The sequence below is a fragment of the Cornus florida genome, unplaced genomic scaffold (assembly GCF_030987335.1).
Source record: "Cornus florida cultivar Cherokee Brave unplaced genomic scaffold, ASM3098733v1 CherokeeBrave_3.0.0_Hap2_Chr10, whole genome shotgun sequence".
NCBI classification, from domain to species: Eukaryota; Viridiplantae; Streptophyta; class Magnoliopsida; order Cornales; family Cornaceae; genus Cornus; species Cornus florida.
Window position 1 is genome coordinate 79,600,193 of NW_026775580.1, and position 18,779 is coordinate 79,618,971.

The following is an 18,779-nucleotide window of genomic DNA, read 5'->3' on the forward strand; positions in this document are numbered from 1 at the left end:
AAATTTCTCTACTTTTTATTTTTAATTTTGACTTGTTATTCGGAATCTGCATTATCAATGCCACAGTTCCAGATTGATTGTCACCATGTTTGTAGAAGCAATGATAATACACATTGATACAATATATTGAACCAAGAGGTAAATTGCAAATATCTGTGTTTGTGTAATATGTGCACTACTGCAATAAAAATTGAATTTCAGCTATAATATATGTATGCTAAACATGTTGGGGAAGGACTTGGGTGGATTAATTTGAGTAACAAGGTTCCCTTTTTAACTTTACCATAGAAGAAGATCCTCTGTTGAATTTTAAAGTGGATCCGTGAAGGAAAAAATGACACATCTGATTAAGAGCCAATAGTTTCAGGCAATATCCTATTTACATGGAAAATATGTAGTGGATCTTTTTTTCACTACCAGGAAAAGCACACCCCCACTTGCCCTTAATGGACTTCAACCCTTCACCTTATACTTTTATCAGTTTACATGATGAATCTACAGTGGTTTTAGGATGCACAAAACTAGATTTGTATAAATACCTAATTAAGATACTAGAGAGAAAGCAGATTTTGCACCTTTCGGAAACTGATAATTTTATGCAAGCAAAGTAGATTAAACAGAGCATATAATTAGGCCATGCTTAAAAGAAGAAGGTGTTTATAGCTCTAACTATTAAAATAGCAGCTTATTTCTTTGGGAGACATGAAGATGGTTGTAGAACCTCCAGATTATTCCCCGTGCTGATGGATCTATTGGTGTGTGTTTCCAGACTATATTTAATTTTCCCATTAAATTCACAACTTATTAAAGCAACTGGGATTCTCTCAAATCAGTTTGGGCAGGGGCTGCATATAATCTGATAATGTACATGTTGTCTAACAATGTGTAAACTTTGAATTACATCATTTTTATTATTTATTTGTCACTCACTATAAACTTTTAAGCAATTTACCTTCTATGTTTGTTATGAGACTTGCTCCCACTTTTGTCACTTTCATATTCTTTTCTTTTTTTTGAATAATTTTTTTTTTAATGAGAATTTCATAATTGTGTTGCAACCCAAGGGTTAATAATTTGCGCCTAGCGGTATCTCCTCTACGTCCCAAAATGGAAAGTGAGTGTTTCGAGCCTCGAAATAAACAAAGTGGGTGTATAAATTTCTTGCCAATGACCCAAAAAAAAAAAAAAAAATTAAGTGATAAAACTGCTTGGCACAAGGCCTTTTGTGAATATATCAGTAGGTTGCTTGTTGGTGGGAACATGCATTGCTCCAATGATCCCAGCTTGGAGCTTATCACAAATCACGGTCAGTTTATGTACTAATTGTGATGGGAGTCAGATTTTGGAACATCAATGAGTTTATATCCCTATCACTGTGTCACAAATGTTTATATACAATGCAATTTCTAACTGTACCAGAAATGTCAAGGGAACACATGAATCTGAAAGCGGCATTTAAATATTTAAAAGAGTTCTTTGGTTAATTTTTAGGAATTCAGAACAGCTGATGAACATATATGTGTAAGTTTGAACACGATCCAGACTTGCAATTGGTACGTTTGAACACGATCTAGACCTGCTATTGGTAAAGTTTGAACCACCCTCGTTGCTCAGTTATATTGGTATAAACAATAACTTTTTTTTAATTTTCCTTTTTCTTGTTTGTGTGTTTACACTTTCAAATTTGTGTTTACAAAAGATGTTGCAGTATCTCAAAGAGAATTTCAGTAAAGAAAGCTATGGGAGACCCTTAATTTGATGGTGTGAACAAGAAGGCCCTATGAAAAAAAGACACGGACCCTTTAACTCAAATTTTCTGAAAAATGTTGTTCAGCCTTTCATCTAAAACTAAAATGTCTCGGTCTTGCATTTTCTCTAATGAAATGATAATAATAATAAAATAAAAAATAAAAAATAAAAGACCAAACAATTCAATCAGGTATAAAAGCAGCAAGAAAACCAATTGTAAATTGATCATCAAATAACTCCAGCAAGATAGAATCAAACTCTATGATAAAATTGAACCTGTTTTCAAAAGAAGAAGTGGAAAGTAATTCTCCAAATACAAATTCAAACACTTGACAAATTCAAGTCTTTAGCAAAATACTAAACTCCTCAAATCAAACACTTGCCAAATTCAAGTCTTTTAGCACCCAAAAAAAAAAAAACTGTACTACTTACAGAATTCAACTCCATTTATAAATGTGAATCAGATCTTCTTTTGCAAGCCGTTTGGCCTCTTCCTCATCAAAGTCGACGCCTCTCATCGTTTGTTTGACAACAAAGTCAGCAACCTCATTTGTTTCACGAGGCTGCCACTCTAATGTGCAGAATTCAAATGAAGCCATTATGTTTTTCACCTTTTTGTACAACTTAAGATACTTGAGATCCCAAAAATACAAACTCCTTTCACCATTTATAGCATCAACAACAGATTTACAATCAGAGTAACCGAAGACTTTTTTATAGCCTAGCCTCTTGGCCCAAACAAACCCGTAATAAATGCCATAACCTTCGGCCTCTTCCACTTGCTTTCCAAAAAAATTTCCCCATGTACTTGTTATTAGGGAACCTGTTTTGATCTCTTGGATCTCACCGGAATAGTCCCTCAAGACAGCAGCCCATGCTGCCTTTCCCTTCTGACCCTTCCAAAATGATCCATCAGAATTCATCGCATAGCAACCCCAAGGGGGACATGTCCATCTAAAGGTTCCCATTGGAGATTGAAGTAGGCTTTCAATATAACAATTTCCAATTTCGACATATGTGTTAGAAGATCTAACAACAAAAATGCGTTGCTCTTTCATACATCGGTATATCTCATTTATGTCAACCCCAGTAAACTCAATCCACATCATGAAATCAGGTATTGTAATAACCCTACCCTCCAACTGTCCAATGTCCAAATCTAAACAATCAAGGTACCTTCCAATCTCTTCCAACTTTTTTTGGTACTCCCCACCAAAGAACTCCTTTTTATAATCCTTAAGATAAGGACACTTAAGATCTATGGTTGTACCTGTCCAAAACGTACATTATATCTTAATTTAACAGTTCTAGGCAAATGTATGTATATGATAACCAAAAAAAAAAAAAAAAAATTGTTGAGAATTCATATCAACCACCACCAAACATGTTAAATCCATGCAATAGACAGTAATCACCTATTCAAAACTGAGGGAATACAATAAAAATAAGGTTAAATAAAAATATAGCTATTTCTATAATAACTTGAGTACTCCATACATGTTTCCACAGTAAAATATAGCTAACATTTATAGCTATGTTGTTGTTTTCCATTGTAATATTTACATATATACATATATCTGTGCTCAGATTTGGCCCATTTGGAAAAAAGCATATTCAATTCAATCTATATAAATTAAATTAGAGTACTTGCTTACCTAAAATAGATATCGAAGAGAGAAAGCGGAGTCTTGTACTAGGCGACGAGACAAGGTCATCATGGAGCCTCCCAAGATGGCTGAATCCCACTGCAAGTACAACAACTATATTTATTCGATCTTAATTAAAAATTTAAATAAAAAACAATTAGTATCCAGATCTATTTCTAAATTTATATCAAAATCAATTAATATTCTCATATATTTCCAAATTCAAATATGAATCTAAATTTGGTTAATAATACCGAGAGAGTCTAGAATCTAAATTTGGTTAATAATACCGAGTAATACGAATCTAGATTTAGTTAACAATTATACCGGAGAGTCGGGAATGCGTCGGGATCAATCAAAGTTCCATGAGAGATCTGAAAAACATCCAGGGGCTGACTGACGATTGCCTTTACCATTAGGACTACGACCAGGGAGACTCCGATGTTATTGGACCTTGGATGGGGTACTCCCTATCAAAAGGAAGAAGCCTAACATATCAAAGAAAAGAAGAAAAAAGATTCAGAATCTGGCACAGAAAGGATTACCACATACATAGGGTTATCCGATGAGTTGACTTGAACTTGATCTGTAATAAGCCTCCCACTAGAATGCTTTGCGGAGGAGGGAGAAAGACAAGGGTAGAGACTCCAAATTGAAAGGGTTGAATTTTCGTGTATGCTTGTCAGATTGAGCACTTGAAGATTCCTTATATATGATGAGACCTGCCTTTCAAAGAGGAGCACAAGGGAATTGACCTATTGATGTCTTTCAAGTGGCTTAAAACGAACGAGAATGGCCATAGAAAACAATCATGAGAATGACTGGCCAGAGAATGGATAGAAAGCTTTTCCTTCCCAACAACATACTTCACACTGCTCATAGGAGAAAAGAAGAGCTAGGCATGTCACCGAAACGACTGGTCAAAGGATTGGGCAATAGAGGAACTCACTCAGAACTCAGAAAGTAAGAGAGCGGCTATAGCTCAGTGGCTATGTCTTTAGTCTTTAACTCGATGAGCTTGTAGGCTATAAATTCCTTTTTTTTATATATGAAATTCTCAGTCTTAGTCTACTAATCGGATTACTTAACTTCCACTCTGGAACACCGGATTCAACAAGAACGGGAGCACTCGTCACTAGAGAAATAGACTGATGTAGCTGATCGACCCCCTTTCTTTCGTCATGCTACTTGAACCTCATCGATTACTGGTAGACAAAAGGGATACGGCACAGCAGCACCATCTAAAAAACTTACCCGAACCAACAGAGGTTATAGGGAAGCAAAGCTTTACAGACGCAGAGAGGACTTCTCCTTGCAGTGCTATAGATATGATGCAAATGAAATAGATCACGCGCCTATGGTTATCAGTAGGGAAGAAGAGGAGCAGCGTTAGCGACTCTGACGAGAAAGAAAAGCACGTGCAGAAGAAAAAGCTATTTGTCTTGCTTTGAATTCTCACTGTTAATACCACAAATAAAAACACCACTCTAGACATAACTAAGCACAAGTAAGGAACGCAGGCGATATTATAGTCAGAAATATCAATGGAAAAATATCGAAAGAGCGTAATATTTTCATATTGCCAGGACAAAGGGTAATTATTGATGAAAATGGCTGCCACCTATCTCATAAGCAACTTTGACTAAATCACGCGGACCTCACACATAAATTTTATAACAGAGCAACTACATGAATATAAGTGACAGAAATATCCCACATAAATTTTATAAAAGAAAATTTTACGTAAATAAATGCAATTGACCCACTAAATATGAAAGAAATGATCTGGCAGAAACTTAGGGTGTCACAGATTATCAGAGAGAAACTACATAACAAATACGTATACAAGATCCAATTAGGGATATAGTTACCAATTCTCGGTGCTTTCCCATGAGCGACCCTAGTGGAGATTGTTCTGGTCTTATCAAAACCGAGAATGAAGGGCCTTTGTTGCAGATAAGGACGAAGACCATGATTACATCCTACGGAAGAAGACAACCCAAGAATTACACTCATTCTATTGTAAACTAATTCATCCCATTTGATTTTCATGCAAGAATTGGTGTGAAAGGAAAACAGACAGACATGCTCATGCAAGTAAGAACAATTCACAACAAAAGTCCATTATAATTCTTTACCCCCTATCAAGCATAGGTGACCCTAATAAAGAACACAAGCAGTTAATGCAAAAAAAAAAAATCATCTCTTCTTGCTGGTGAGAGCTTATCTCCAAGTGGAATGCAGCAGGAACAACAACAGGTTTCTTCTGGTTCAGTAAGTGCACTGCTTGTGATAGGTTGAGTTTATAATTTGTTTGCTTCAATTTTTTATAAATTCATCATTTAAGTCGAGCAAGATTCTCTGGATCTCAAGATTCTCTGGATCTTGTAAGATCTAACCCTTTCTCATCTTTCAAAAGTTATATTGTGCTGCCCTTATATAATTTATTAACTATTTGACAGGATAAACAAGAAGTAACCTATTTGTCTTGCTTTGAATTCTCACTGTTAATACCATAAATAAAAACACTACTCTAGACATAACTAAGCACAAGGAAAGCAGGCGATATTATAGTCAGAAATATCAATGAAAAAATATCGAAAGAGCGTAATATTTTCATATTGCTTGGACAAAGGGTAATTATTGATGAAAATGGCTGCCACCTATCTCATAAGCAACTTTGACTAAATCACGCGGACCTCCCACATAAATTTTATAACAGAGCAACTACATGAATATAAGTGACAGAAATATCCCACATAAATTTTATAAAAGAAAATTTTACGTAAATAAATGCAATTGACCCACTAAATATGAAAGAAATGATCTGGCAGAAACTTAGGGTGTCACAGATTATCAGAGAGAAACTACATAACAAATACGTATACAAGATCCAATTAGGGATATAGTTACCAATTCTCGGTGCTTTCCCATGAGCGACCCTAGTGGAGATTGTTCTGGTCTTATCAAAACCGAGAATGAAGGGCCTTTGCTGCAGATAAGGACGAAGACCATGATTACATCCTACGGAAGAAGACAACCCAAGAATTACACTCATTCTATTGTAAACTAATTCATCCCATTTGATTTTCATGCAAGCATTGGTGTGAAAGGAAAACAGACAGACATGCTCATGCAAGTAAGAACAATTCACAACAAAAGTCCATTATAATTCTTTACCCCCTATCAAGCATAGGTGACCCTAATAAAGAACAGAAGCAGTTAATGCAAAAAAAAAAATCATCTCTTCTTGCTGGTGAGAGCTTATCTCCAAGTGGAATGCAGCAGGAACAACAACAGGTTTCTTCTGGTTCAGTAAGTGCACTGCTTGTGATAGGTTGAGTTTATAATTTGTTTGCTTCAATTTTTTATAAATTCATCATTTAAGTCGAGCAAGATTCTCTGGATCTCAAGATTCTCTGGATCTTGTAAGATCTAACCCTATCTCATCTTTCAAAAGTTATATTGTGCTGCCCTTATATAATTTATTAACTATTTGACAGGATAAACAAGAAGTAACCTATTTGTCTTGCTTTGAATTCTCACTGTTAATACCATAAATAAAAACACTACTCTAGACATAACTAAGCACAAGGAAAGCAGGCGATATTATAGTCAGAAATATCAATGAAAAAATATCGAAAGAGCGTAATATTTTCATATTGCTTGGACAAAGGGTAATTATTGATGAAAATGGCTACCACCTATCTCATAAGCAACTTTGACTAAATCACGCGGACCTCCCACATAAATTTTATAACAGAGCAACTACATGAATATAAGTGACAGAAATATCCCACATAAATTTTATAAAAGAAAATTTTACGTAAATAAATGCAATTGACCCACTAAATATGAAAGAAATGATCTGGCAGAAACTTAGGGTGTCACAGATTATCAGAGAGAAACTACATAACAAATACGTATACAAGATCCAATGAGGGATATAGTTACCAATTCTCGGTGCTTTCCCATGAGCGACCCTAGTGGAGATTGTTCTGGTCTTATCAAAACCGAGAATGAAGGGCCTTTGTTGCAGATAAGGACGAAGACCATGATTACATCCTACGGAAGAAGACAACCCAAGAATTACACTCATTCTATTTTAAACTAATTCATCCCATTTGATTTTCATGCAAGCATTGGTGTGAAAGGAAAACAGACAGACATGCTCATGCAAGTAAGAACAATTCACAACAAGAGTCCATTATAATTCTTTACCCCTATCAAGCACAGGTGACCCTAATAAAGAACACAAGCAGTTAACGCCAAAAAAAAATCTCTTCTTGCTGGTGAGAGCTCATCTCCCAAGTGGAATGCAGCAGGAACAACAACAGGTTTCTTCTAGTTCATTAAGTGCACTCCTTGTGATAGGTTGAATTTATAATTTGATTGCTTCAATTTTTTATAAATTCATCATAGATTCTCTGGATCTTGTAAGATCTAACCCTTTCTCATCTTTCAGAAGTTATATTGTGCTGCCCTTATATAATTTATTAACTATTTGACAGGATAAACAAGAAGTACACAAACTCTTGGTGACAGTGAGGGTAAAGAGCCTGATGTGAAGAAAATGAGGTAATGTACATTTATTGTTCTAAAGTTAAATAGGTTGATTCATACATGGTTTTAATTAATGGCATGTATTGTGTTGATTAAGTGAAAAGTAGCGCAAAGTTGTTGTTCAAGTCGCTTTAAGAGAATCCAAAATGGTCCTAACTTGCTTCTAGTTGTACTATTTGGTATTGTGAGAAATAGCTTTGCAAAAGCAGCTTGAGATTTTTCATTTCTTTTACTGGGTTTCCATAGTTACTAATGCATGCTGATTGCTGAAATAACTTCCAAATAAGGTATTAATGACTGGGAATTTTGAGAATGATTTAGGATAACATTAGGAGCACCCAGTTTAACTTATAATATCAAATATATACGGTTGCAAGTTTCAACATGCTTCCAATGCCTTCCATTATCATCTGGCTCTATTGATTGACTTCCAATGCCTTCCATTATCATCTGGCTCTATTGATTGACTGGGTTAAGGCTGATGGTAGTTTATTGTTCAGATCTAGTTGGTGATTTCAAACCCATCTGGTATATAGCCTGGGTGATAACGGTTTAGATTTGGGGTCTCTGTTATTATAGGTACTCACTTGGGCCATAACAGGCTAGTGGTTTTTATGCATTAAGAATAACAAATAAGTTAAAAGAGAAAAATTGTAGAATAGTTATTAGGCCAACTACATTATATAAAGCAAGAGTGTTGGGATTTAAAAAAGAAATATGAACAAGAAGTTCATATAATTGGAATTAGGATGTTAAGATGGATGATGGGAGAGACTTGAAGATATAGAGTAAATAATCAAATTGGGAGGGACATCCACGTATACAACTTCCTATTCAAGCATATAATCCTCTGATAACAGACTGGAAACCATTTTTTAATCCAAAATTAAGATATGTGCCAAAGAGGATTTCAACAATTTCTTCAATCAGCCATAAATACAAAAAATTCATACCACAATCTATTTATATGCTTGCCAACATACCAAAGTTCTAAGATGCAAACATCCTTGCAATATTCCTAAAACAATGTCATGAGAAAACCAGCCTTTTAATCTTAGAATTTTTTAAATTCTGACCACACCACATATATGCATAGACATTCTTTACTGCAAGTAAAGTATTAAAACTCAATAACTACAGTTTTAAGTATAGTTATACAAATATCACATAAATACAAGAACAATCTATCAATAACAAGGTACAGTATACATATACACATCACAAAAATACAAGAACAAATGCAAGAATGATCTATCTAGGTACTTACAGTATACATATCCACAGATTATCTAAATCTCCAAATAAAATGAAAATCAATAGCAATGGACTATTTAGAAGCAATGGTTTGTGATTGTAGATATTAGATGCAATATCACATAAATACAAGAACGATCTATTAATAACAAGGTACAGTATACATATACACATCACAAAAATACAAGAACAAATACAAGAATGATCTATCAAGGTACTTACCGCATAGATATACACAGATTATCTAAATCTCCAAATAAAATGAAAATCAATAGCAATGGACTATTTAGAAGCAATGGTTTGTGATTGTAGAGATTAGATGCAATTACCAGAGACAATCCTAGGTGAAATGGAGGGAAGATGACGATGAGAAGACTTCCAAACGTATGAAGCAAGCCACCTCATAACTCCCTCTCGTGTAAAAATCTGAACGAAACCCTAGTTCTCCTCTCCGTAAAAAGCAGAATGAAACCCTACCCTACTTTTGAAGAGAAATGCCAAATGAAGTCATACTGTTTGTTTGGGGGTTTAATAGTAGTGCTGGGAGTGAGGTGATCCTGTTCGGGGTTTAGTAGTGCTGGGAAGTAATAGGATGTGAACCTGTTCGGGGTTTAGTAGTGCTGAGCATTATGCTACTTATTGGGGGGTTTAGTAGTAGAATGAGATACTGTTTGGGTACCACATGATCAAACACAATGCGCGTTTAAAAGTTAAAACTAACCTTTCATTTCGATTCTCTCGGATTGATCTCCAGTCCCTTCTAATCTGTGCCTCTGATAAATGACCCATCATGGTTATATCTTTGTTGGTATCGGTCTTTGGAGCCCCATGACCCAATTGGTATCTTAATGTTGGAATTGGAGAAAATTTAATTACTAAATTTTCTCCAATTTCAATTCTAAGGGACCAATTGGATGCAACGTACAATACCAAATCACCACAACCGAACATCTTCAATAGATTTTTTTTTTTTTTTTTGAAGTGTACAGGTTTGATTTGAGTCTTACAAAATCTGATAACAAAAACAAAAAACTGATCAAATCCAAAGATTTCTCTCGAAATGGACTCAAAATGAAATGGTTTGTGAAAAAATAAATAAGAAAATCTAAGATTTCTATGACATGAACTCAAACCTTTAGCCGTAAATGATATTGTGTAAACCTAAAAAAATAAACATATTATAGAAAGCAAAAACCATCTATACCAAGACGATATAGACTCAAATCTCCGAAACAAGATGTGGTGGAGAAAGATGGTGATTGAGCGTGAATCAGACCTAATAAGATGCAAGTAAAAGATGAGAAGATGTGTTTGAGAGAGGAGAAGTTTCTGTGTCTGTCGAAGAGATAGGGTCAAAAGCGGAGTTAGTAGAGGAAAGGTCTCCCACCTAACCTAACCTGGGACAAAAAATAATAATTATTAATTAATTAATTAATTGTTATATTATTAAAAATTGTAAATTACTGTACAAGATAAGTAAGTCTTCTTTCTATTTTTAATATAATTATTGTATCTAATATGGGATTTTAAAGGGTTTTATCAAAATTATAAGGGAGAGAATATTTCTATTTTTAAATTTTTTAACATTTCTAAATAATAGTTTTTAAAAAAAAATTTGTATAGATTGCAAAATATCTATATATATTAAATATTTATTACATAAATTTACACCGAAAAAAATAATATTTTTTATAAAAATTTAATTATAGATTGCAAAATATCTATATATATTAAATATTTATTCCCTAAATTTACACCCAAAAATTACAAATATATATAGAGAGAGAGAGAGTTATACCTATAAATCATAGTTATTATTATTTAAAAAAATAAAATAAACCTTATTGTGAGTCAAAGGAGAGCCCAGCCGACAGAACCTAGGGTCGCCTAGGGTTCTCAGTACTCGGTTACCTAAAAGAGTAGATACAGTACTCGGTTATGTATATATTGAGTATTTATTACCTAAATTTACACCCAAAATATACAAAAATATATAGAGAGAGAGCTATACCAATAAATCATAGTTATTACGGAGTACTATTTAAAAAAATAAAACAAACCTAATTGTGAGTCAAAGGAGTGCCCAGCCGACAGACCCTAGGGTTCGATAAGGTCGCCTAGGGTTCTCAGAACCCGGTTACCTAAAAGAGTAGATACAGCTGACAACTTAAAACCATATTTGTGTCTCGATCTCTTCAAAGCACTTCATACTCGTTTAGATCTTATACATCCACCCAACCTAAATCTAAGATTTTTCTGCTAAGAAAAAAAAAATGGTTAAAAAAACAAAACAAAAAAAGCTTAAAAGAAAATTTTCTGCTAATAAAAAATAGTGTGATGTTGAATTGTAGAAAAATAATAATTATAAAAATGCAAAAACAAAGATCAAATAAATATTGTGAGCAGAATGAGAAGAAAACTTTAGGGAAAGAGAGAGTGTGAAAGAAGTGTTGAAGGAATGTTGTTTCAAAAATCAACATACCTTAGTTCATGGGGGGAGAGAAACAAGAAAGGAAACACAGAGAAGAGAGTGAAAGAGAGTAGATCTGCACATTCAAAATAAGAGAGATGGTTTTGTTTGGAGAGAGAGAGAGAGACAGAGAGAAGAGAGTAGATCTGCACATTCAAAATGAGAGAGATGGTTTTGTTTGGGGAGAGAGAGAAGAGAGAAGAGAGAAGATCTGCACATTCAAAATGAGAGAGATGGTTTTGTTTGGGGAGGGAGAGAGAGAGAGAAATAAAGTACATTGGTGCAAAGTACATCAAGATAAAAAAGTGTTCTGTGGTGGTTGTCAGACGTGTTGTGGAACAAGCAAAATTTGGGTCGATGTTGGATATGGGCCTGCCCACTCGGAAATCGGGTTCGGACCTGCACAAACTTATGTCAAACCCCCGTTTTGAATCTATTTTAATCCAATGATATAACTAGGGTATTGGTATGAATGGATGAAGCTACAAATAGGGTGATTGAATAACATTTATGATAATTAATTTTTTAATCATTTGTTTGTAATTTATAAAATATATATATTTTTTAAAAGAGTAATTTAATCTAAAATTAATTTAACATCGTATTAAATTTTTGATGTGAAAATTAGTAATATGAGTAACTCAAATTCACCTCAATTTTTAATATGGAATTTAAACTTGAGTTGCAAGTCTAAATTTAAAAATAAAATAATGAGTTGGACTCGGGTTGAGTAATTAGGGTTTCATTGGGGTTAAGTTTAATATTTTATATGGTGGGTTCAAACCCGCTCAACCCATCCGAATTACATCCCTTACCAAAAAAAAAAAAAAGTGTAAATATATATAAAAAATAACCTTGGAATTTTTAAAGAGGACAGTGAAAGGGGTTTGAATGCAAATATAAGCCAAACAAAAAAAAAAAAAAGTATGCAAGTATATATTCTTATGAATGTAAAAAAATAAACAAATCGAGCATTATGCATTGTTAACATTATTAAACACAGACCATCACCTTCTAGGATTATGAAGCAAACTTGTGAGTTCTATGATTATATGCTGTGGAGCATATGATTTAGTCCAAGCAAAATTTTCTAATCAGAAACAAGTAAATCAATCAAAATTTAATAGTTTATACCTTTATTTTAGGGTTAATTCCATCTACACTTCCTGACGTTTGTCTATATTTCACTTACACCCCCTCTACGTTTTGCCCATCAAGTATACATGAATATCTATACATAAATTGTTTATAAAATTCAAATACCAAAATGCCCTTTCTATTTTCTCTCTCATATTCTCTCCAACGCGAAAAACATGTTTCCTCTGCAATTACAACCACCATCCCCCCACCACCAGCACCACCAAAACTCCATAATAGACCGGTGACTTGGTGGGTATTAGATGAAAAAATACCCTCTTATCTTTTCGCATACTATTTATGTCTTCTTCTTCGATCATACTCTATATTTTTTTGTTTTGTTGATTTCATTTTTCTCGACACTAATTCACCCCTACTTGTAAAGCCTATGCTCGTATTGAGTTTTCTTCTCTAATATTGTAATATCCCTAATTTTAAAAGGATAGTCTCAGTATTAATTTATTTATTTTTACTGCATTTTTAATTGTTTAATTGATTATTTGGCTAATTGCTTATATCTTTAAATTGATTTAAGTGTTACTTAATTAATTACCTATTTGTCTATGTGCTATTTATATTATTTTTTTTAATTAAATTGTGTGCTTTAATGATGTGAATTAATTGTAATTTTATTTGGTGGATTAAATGTTTATTTTATTTTATTTTTAGTTTAAAATGATGGATATGGATAGTAGTAATGAACTAACCAATTTGGTCGCATGGACTACTTGGATAGGAGATAAATGGGTACGAATATTTACCCATAGATAGTAGTATATGTATATATATATATATTGTAATACCCCTAATTTTCAAAATGATATAAATGGGATTAAATTATTTATTTTATTGCATTTTAATTAATTATGTGGCTATGTGTTTATGCGTTATGTGCTTAAATGATTTAATTGTTTGATGTGTATGGTATGTTTTATTTGTGTATATTTGCGTGATATGATTATGTAATTAATTGTATATTTGTTTAAATGTTATGTGTTTATTTGTATTTAAATTGTTTGTTGATTTTATTTTATTTTAAAAGAAGTTGGATATAGATAGTAGTAATGGATCAACCATTTGGGTCCCATAGACTACTTGGATAGGAGTTTTAATAAGTATAGATATTTACCCATGAATAATTGTGTGTATATATATATATATATATATATATATTTATAGGGATATACGTATATATGGATAGTAATAATAATATTATTATTATTGTTGACAATATAATATAATCATGTATTGTTTCTGATTTTATCATGCTAGGGATCAACCAGTATGAAATTCTAATTGAATTTGCATATTGATAATGGATGATTTAATTGCTTAAAACTATTCTAGCAATTTAGGTGGAGGTTAAACGATTTTAATCATGTATTGGCTGCATAATATGATCATGGATATATCTGGTTTCTATTATACTTATTTCGGGATTTATTTGATGTGATATTATATCTGTTACATCATTTATGGATTGTATGCATTATATGCACCAATATGGGATGGTGACATATTAGGGACAGATTAACTTAAAATGTTAAGTCCTACCTATTCATATTTTCTAGGGATGGATTAACTAAAATGTTAAGTCCTACCTATTCGTGTTAGATCAATGAACAGTTGAATGACATATTATGGATTACTTTTATGTTTGGATAGACGAATTATATATATATATATACTTATATGTCATGATATGAGCTTGAGTCTTAGGATCATGGTTATGGTACGTATATTACTTAGGATGGTTAACTGGATATAATAGATATTTGTGTGCCCTGATAGGTCTAGGTACTCATACTCACTTTATGTGCGATTTGTATGTTACCTATTATTCAGGTTAAGACAAACCTATAGCCTTGTGAGCATCTTGTAGTGTGTATTTATATATATATAGACTACTAGATATTGTTGGATTGACTAGGATGTATACGTGCATCGGATCTCTGCTTGGACTGTAGTTGAGTAGAACTTGTATGTGGGTCTGACCCACCATTATTTTTCAGGTGCTCGTCATAAGTAGAGATTATTCGTGCTAAGCAAGGAGTAGTCTACTTCACTCTTTCGGATTATCTACATAGCAGTTTCCTTTATGATTCAATATCTAATTGTTGACCATTGATTATATTGGTTTAGGATTGTCTAGGGGTCCACACAGTATGGATTCCCAAGTTGTATTATTCAGAGGAATATTGTATCAGAATAATTTTATTTATTAATGAAAATTTATTGGATTATCATTTTAGTGTTCATTTCAATATTTTTATTTATTCTTATTTATTCTTTTGTACTCTGTATTCGATTATTGCCGATTTGTTTTTGATATCCCTGGTCGTTCGGGAGTGAGCCTGGCCAACCCGCATTCAAAAATCCGAGAGCATCACAAATCTATAATGGTGTCGCCTAATTTATCAAGGTCTGTAATGTATGTACACATTTACATGAGATTATTAAATGAGTTGTGAATTTTATTTTATTTTTTAGCCTAAAAAATGAGTTGTGATAGAGATTCTGAAAACAGATACATTAGGTTTTTTTTATTTATTTATGTGAAGTGTTTATTTATTTATTTTTATGCAAGACTGCACTCAATTAACAAAAGGCATTCATAAATTCTTTAATCCAGGCCAAGAAGAGGCTTTTCTTTAATTACTTCTCAGATCTAGCGTAATGATGAAACAAAATCCCAAGTTAATGCTTAGTCCAACCACCATTTCACCTTGGTTTTCCCATTTCTGGTGTTTATTTATTTATTTAAATTTCATTTGTATTTATAATAAAGCATCCTCATAACAACTGTAAAATTTGAAACAATATGTGTAATACTCCTAGTTTTTAAAAGGACATAAAGTGAATTTGATTATTTATTTTATTGCATTTTATTTAATTATGTGATTATGCGCTTACGTGGTTATGTGTTATGTGGCTATATGATTATATGTGTATTTGTCTTAATTGCTTATGTGATTTGTTTGATTTAATTATGTGCTTGTATAGTTAATTAATTGGGTGTTTTACTTGTTTAAATGATGTATGGGTTTAATTGTAATTATTTGTTAGAACTAAATGGTTTAATTGCTTTATGTTTTATTTTTATTTTTATTTATTTTAATTTTAAAAGGAGATGGATATGGATAGTAGTAATAAACCAACCCAATAGGTCATGTGGACTACTTGGATGGGAGTTGGATGAGTACAAATATTTACCCATGGATGGATGTACATATATATATGGGTATATATGTATATAAGGATTTTATATTTATTACTATTATAAATAGTTAATATTAATATAACTATAGTCAAATATATATTATATGTATAACTTATATAGTTGTAATGTCAATAATTATATATGTATGTACATTATCACGTTAGTTTTAGCAGACTTATATATATGTATATATTAATTTATTTATATATTTCTTTTCTTTCTTGGTTATTGACGGAAGGAATCGGAGAGGGATTAGGTTAAATTATAAGTAGTATATATATATATATAAGTTTGTGTCTGCTGAGGGTTTTTACAAACCCATCACGTAGAATAGAGAGGGGCGAGAAACAGAGTTGTTTGGCCAATGGATTCAAGGCCAAACCCTAGGAGGAAGAAGGAGAGATTGTTCGTGGGGTTAGGACCGAAGAGCAGAAGATTCGACGACAACCAAGGTCGCCGGAAGTAGAGAAAGAACACAGAGAAAGAGGTTTGGGATTTTCTACCCAAAATCCTAAGGCAAGTTCTTCTCTTACCCTCTTCCTTTGATATTCCAGGAGACTTAAACAATTAAAACGGAATAGTCATGCATGCTTAATCGGACTAAAACAGAGAGTTTCATGATTATATATGTTTGTTCGTGATTTCTTTATTCTTAAATTTTTATGCATGAACTGTTGTTTAAGTTGAATCTTTGCCTACTAAAACACTTAAAATAATTTAGTATGGACGTATGGGACTTAGGTTGAAGTTTAAAGGCCTTAACAATGAAGTTTTAGGGTTTATAGAGGCTGAACAGACGAAGAAGACGATTTCAGCACCAACAGAGTCGACTAAGTTGGAACTTAGCCTGCTCAGTTGTAACTGAGCCTGCTCAGTTGGACCGCGACCTAGATTTTTGGTTTAATTGTCCAGAATTATTTTTAAACCTATTTTAATTAATTTAAATGGGTTAAATGGACTTTGGAAGGTTTTAAAATGCATAATATACTTTATATGCTTAAGGAATTGAACAATACGGATTTATAAATATTTTTTATAAATTATTTAATGGATGGTTAGTTATTTAATTATTTTAACAATTGAATTAAATGTTTAAGTGACTTTATTCATGATTAGGAGTTTATACAATTTATCTAAGATGTAGGTTAATTACGTGAAATGTAAGTTAACTACATGCTATTTAAATGGTTGTATTTGCTTAAATAAATGCAAATGGTTATGTGTATGATTTATATCATGTTAGGTATGAATTAATTGGTGTACTATTTTATTTATGCATCATTTATTATAGATTGTATAGTTTAATGCACCGGTATGAGATGGTGGCATTCTAGGGACGGATTAACCGAAGAAGTTAAGTCCTACCTATTTGATATAAGGGAATGAATTAATTAAAAATGTTAAGTCCTACTTATATTTAAGTCAGATCAGCTGAATAAAGTTGAATGACTAACTGGATTGCTTGCTATTTATACTTAAGTCCAATCAGCTGAACAAGCTAAAAGACTTACTGGCATTCTTATGGATGGATAGGATAAGATATATATATATATATATATATATATATATATATATATATATGTTTATGATACCTCGATATGAGCTTGAGTCTCAGGATCAATGGTTAGGGAACAGATATGCAGTAGGATGCGTAGCTGGCTATGATGGTAGATGTATACCCTATTAGGCTTAGGTACTCATGCCCACTCAGGTGCGTTTTGCATGTTGCCTTATATTCAGGTTGAGACCCCCTTTGTAGTCCAGTGAGAATCCCTTAGTGTGGATATATCTATGTACGGACTATATAGTTATTGTTGGATTAATTAGGATGTATACGTGTATCTGATCTCTGCTTGGACTGTGGTAGAGTAGAACTTGTTTGTGGGCCTGACCCACCATTATTTTTCAGGTGTTCGTCAATAGTAGAGGTTGTTCGTACTGAGCAGGGATCAATCTACTTCATTTTTCCGCTTCTATTTAGGAGATTTGTTTATGTTTCAGTTTTCAGATATAGTAATTGTTCGGTTTGGTTTTTCTAGGGGTCCACATAGTATGAATTCTCGAGTTGTCTTTTTTGGAGGATTAATTGTATCAGAAGGATTTATTGATCAATGGAAATTATTCTAAGATTTTCATTATTGGATTATTGTTTAGTTTTCTTTCAGCAATTTATTTACTCTTATTTATCATATTTGTATTCTGTATTCGTTAATTACCGATTTGTTTTTGATATCCTCGGGTATTTGGGCGTGGGCCTGGCCAATCCGCATTCGAAAATCCGGGAGTATCACAATATGTGATTGGGTTAAATCTTGAATTTTACATGTGATTATGTCATTTCATGCATGAATTATGATGAATCCGTTCTACATATTAGTTTGAATGTCATTTATATAATACTGAATGAATTTTATTTTCCCCATAAGTTAAAATTAATTTTGGAGGCATTGAATGGTTCTTCGGTCCAGTCCGTCTTCATAAGCCCACCTCTTCTGCCCCAGTCCGTCTTCACAAGCCCATCTCTTCTGGCCCAGTCCGGCATCCCAAAGACACCCGTGCGTCTTTGGAAATGGGTCACCAATTCACTCCATGTTCTTGAACTCTCTAATTGGAGTGCCATCCAAATGAAAAATAATACGCAGTATTAGTTTTCTTACCTTTTTATTTATAAAAAAATACCTAATATTCCTTTAAGTGTATTTTGAAATTTTTATTAAAAAAATTGGTCAAAATTATTGAC

At 32.9% G+C, this 18,779-nt stretch overlaps 1 protein-coding gene across 9 annotated transcripts; it reads right to left on the bottom strand.

The window, feature by feature from the left end:
- Positions 1-1,996: 1,996 nt before the first annotated feature.
- Positions 1,997-11,949, bottom strand: LOC132278753 (uncharacterized). 9 transcript variants are annotated; one of them, XM_059780627.1, is made up of 7 exons: positions 11,695-11,949; positions 9,934-10,224; positions 7,350-7,460; positions 6,309-6,419; positions 5,267-5,377; positions 3,405-3,494; positions 1,997-3,019 (listed from the first exon to the last, which is right to left on the bottom strand). In XM_059780627.1, the coding sequence occupies exons 2-7, from the start codon at positions 9,938-9,940 to the stop codon at positions 2,187-2,189; spliced, it is 1,263 nt and encodes a 420-aa protein (XP_059636610.1). In that variant the 5' UTR covers positions 9,941-10,224; positions 11,695-11,949; the 3' UTR covers positions 1,997-2,186. The 9 variants fall into 9 exon arrangements, with proteins under 9 accessions (XP_059636610.1, XP_059636611.1, XP_059636609.1 ...); XM_059780628.1 differs by lacking the exon at positions 11,695-11,949 and adding an exon at positions 11,273-11,688; XM_059780626.1 differs by lacking the exon at positions 11,695-11,949 and adding an exon at positions 10,417-10,816.
- Between the last annotated feature and the right edge of the window lie 6,830 nt (positions 11,950-18,779).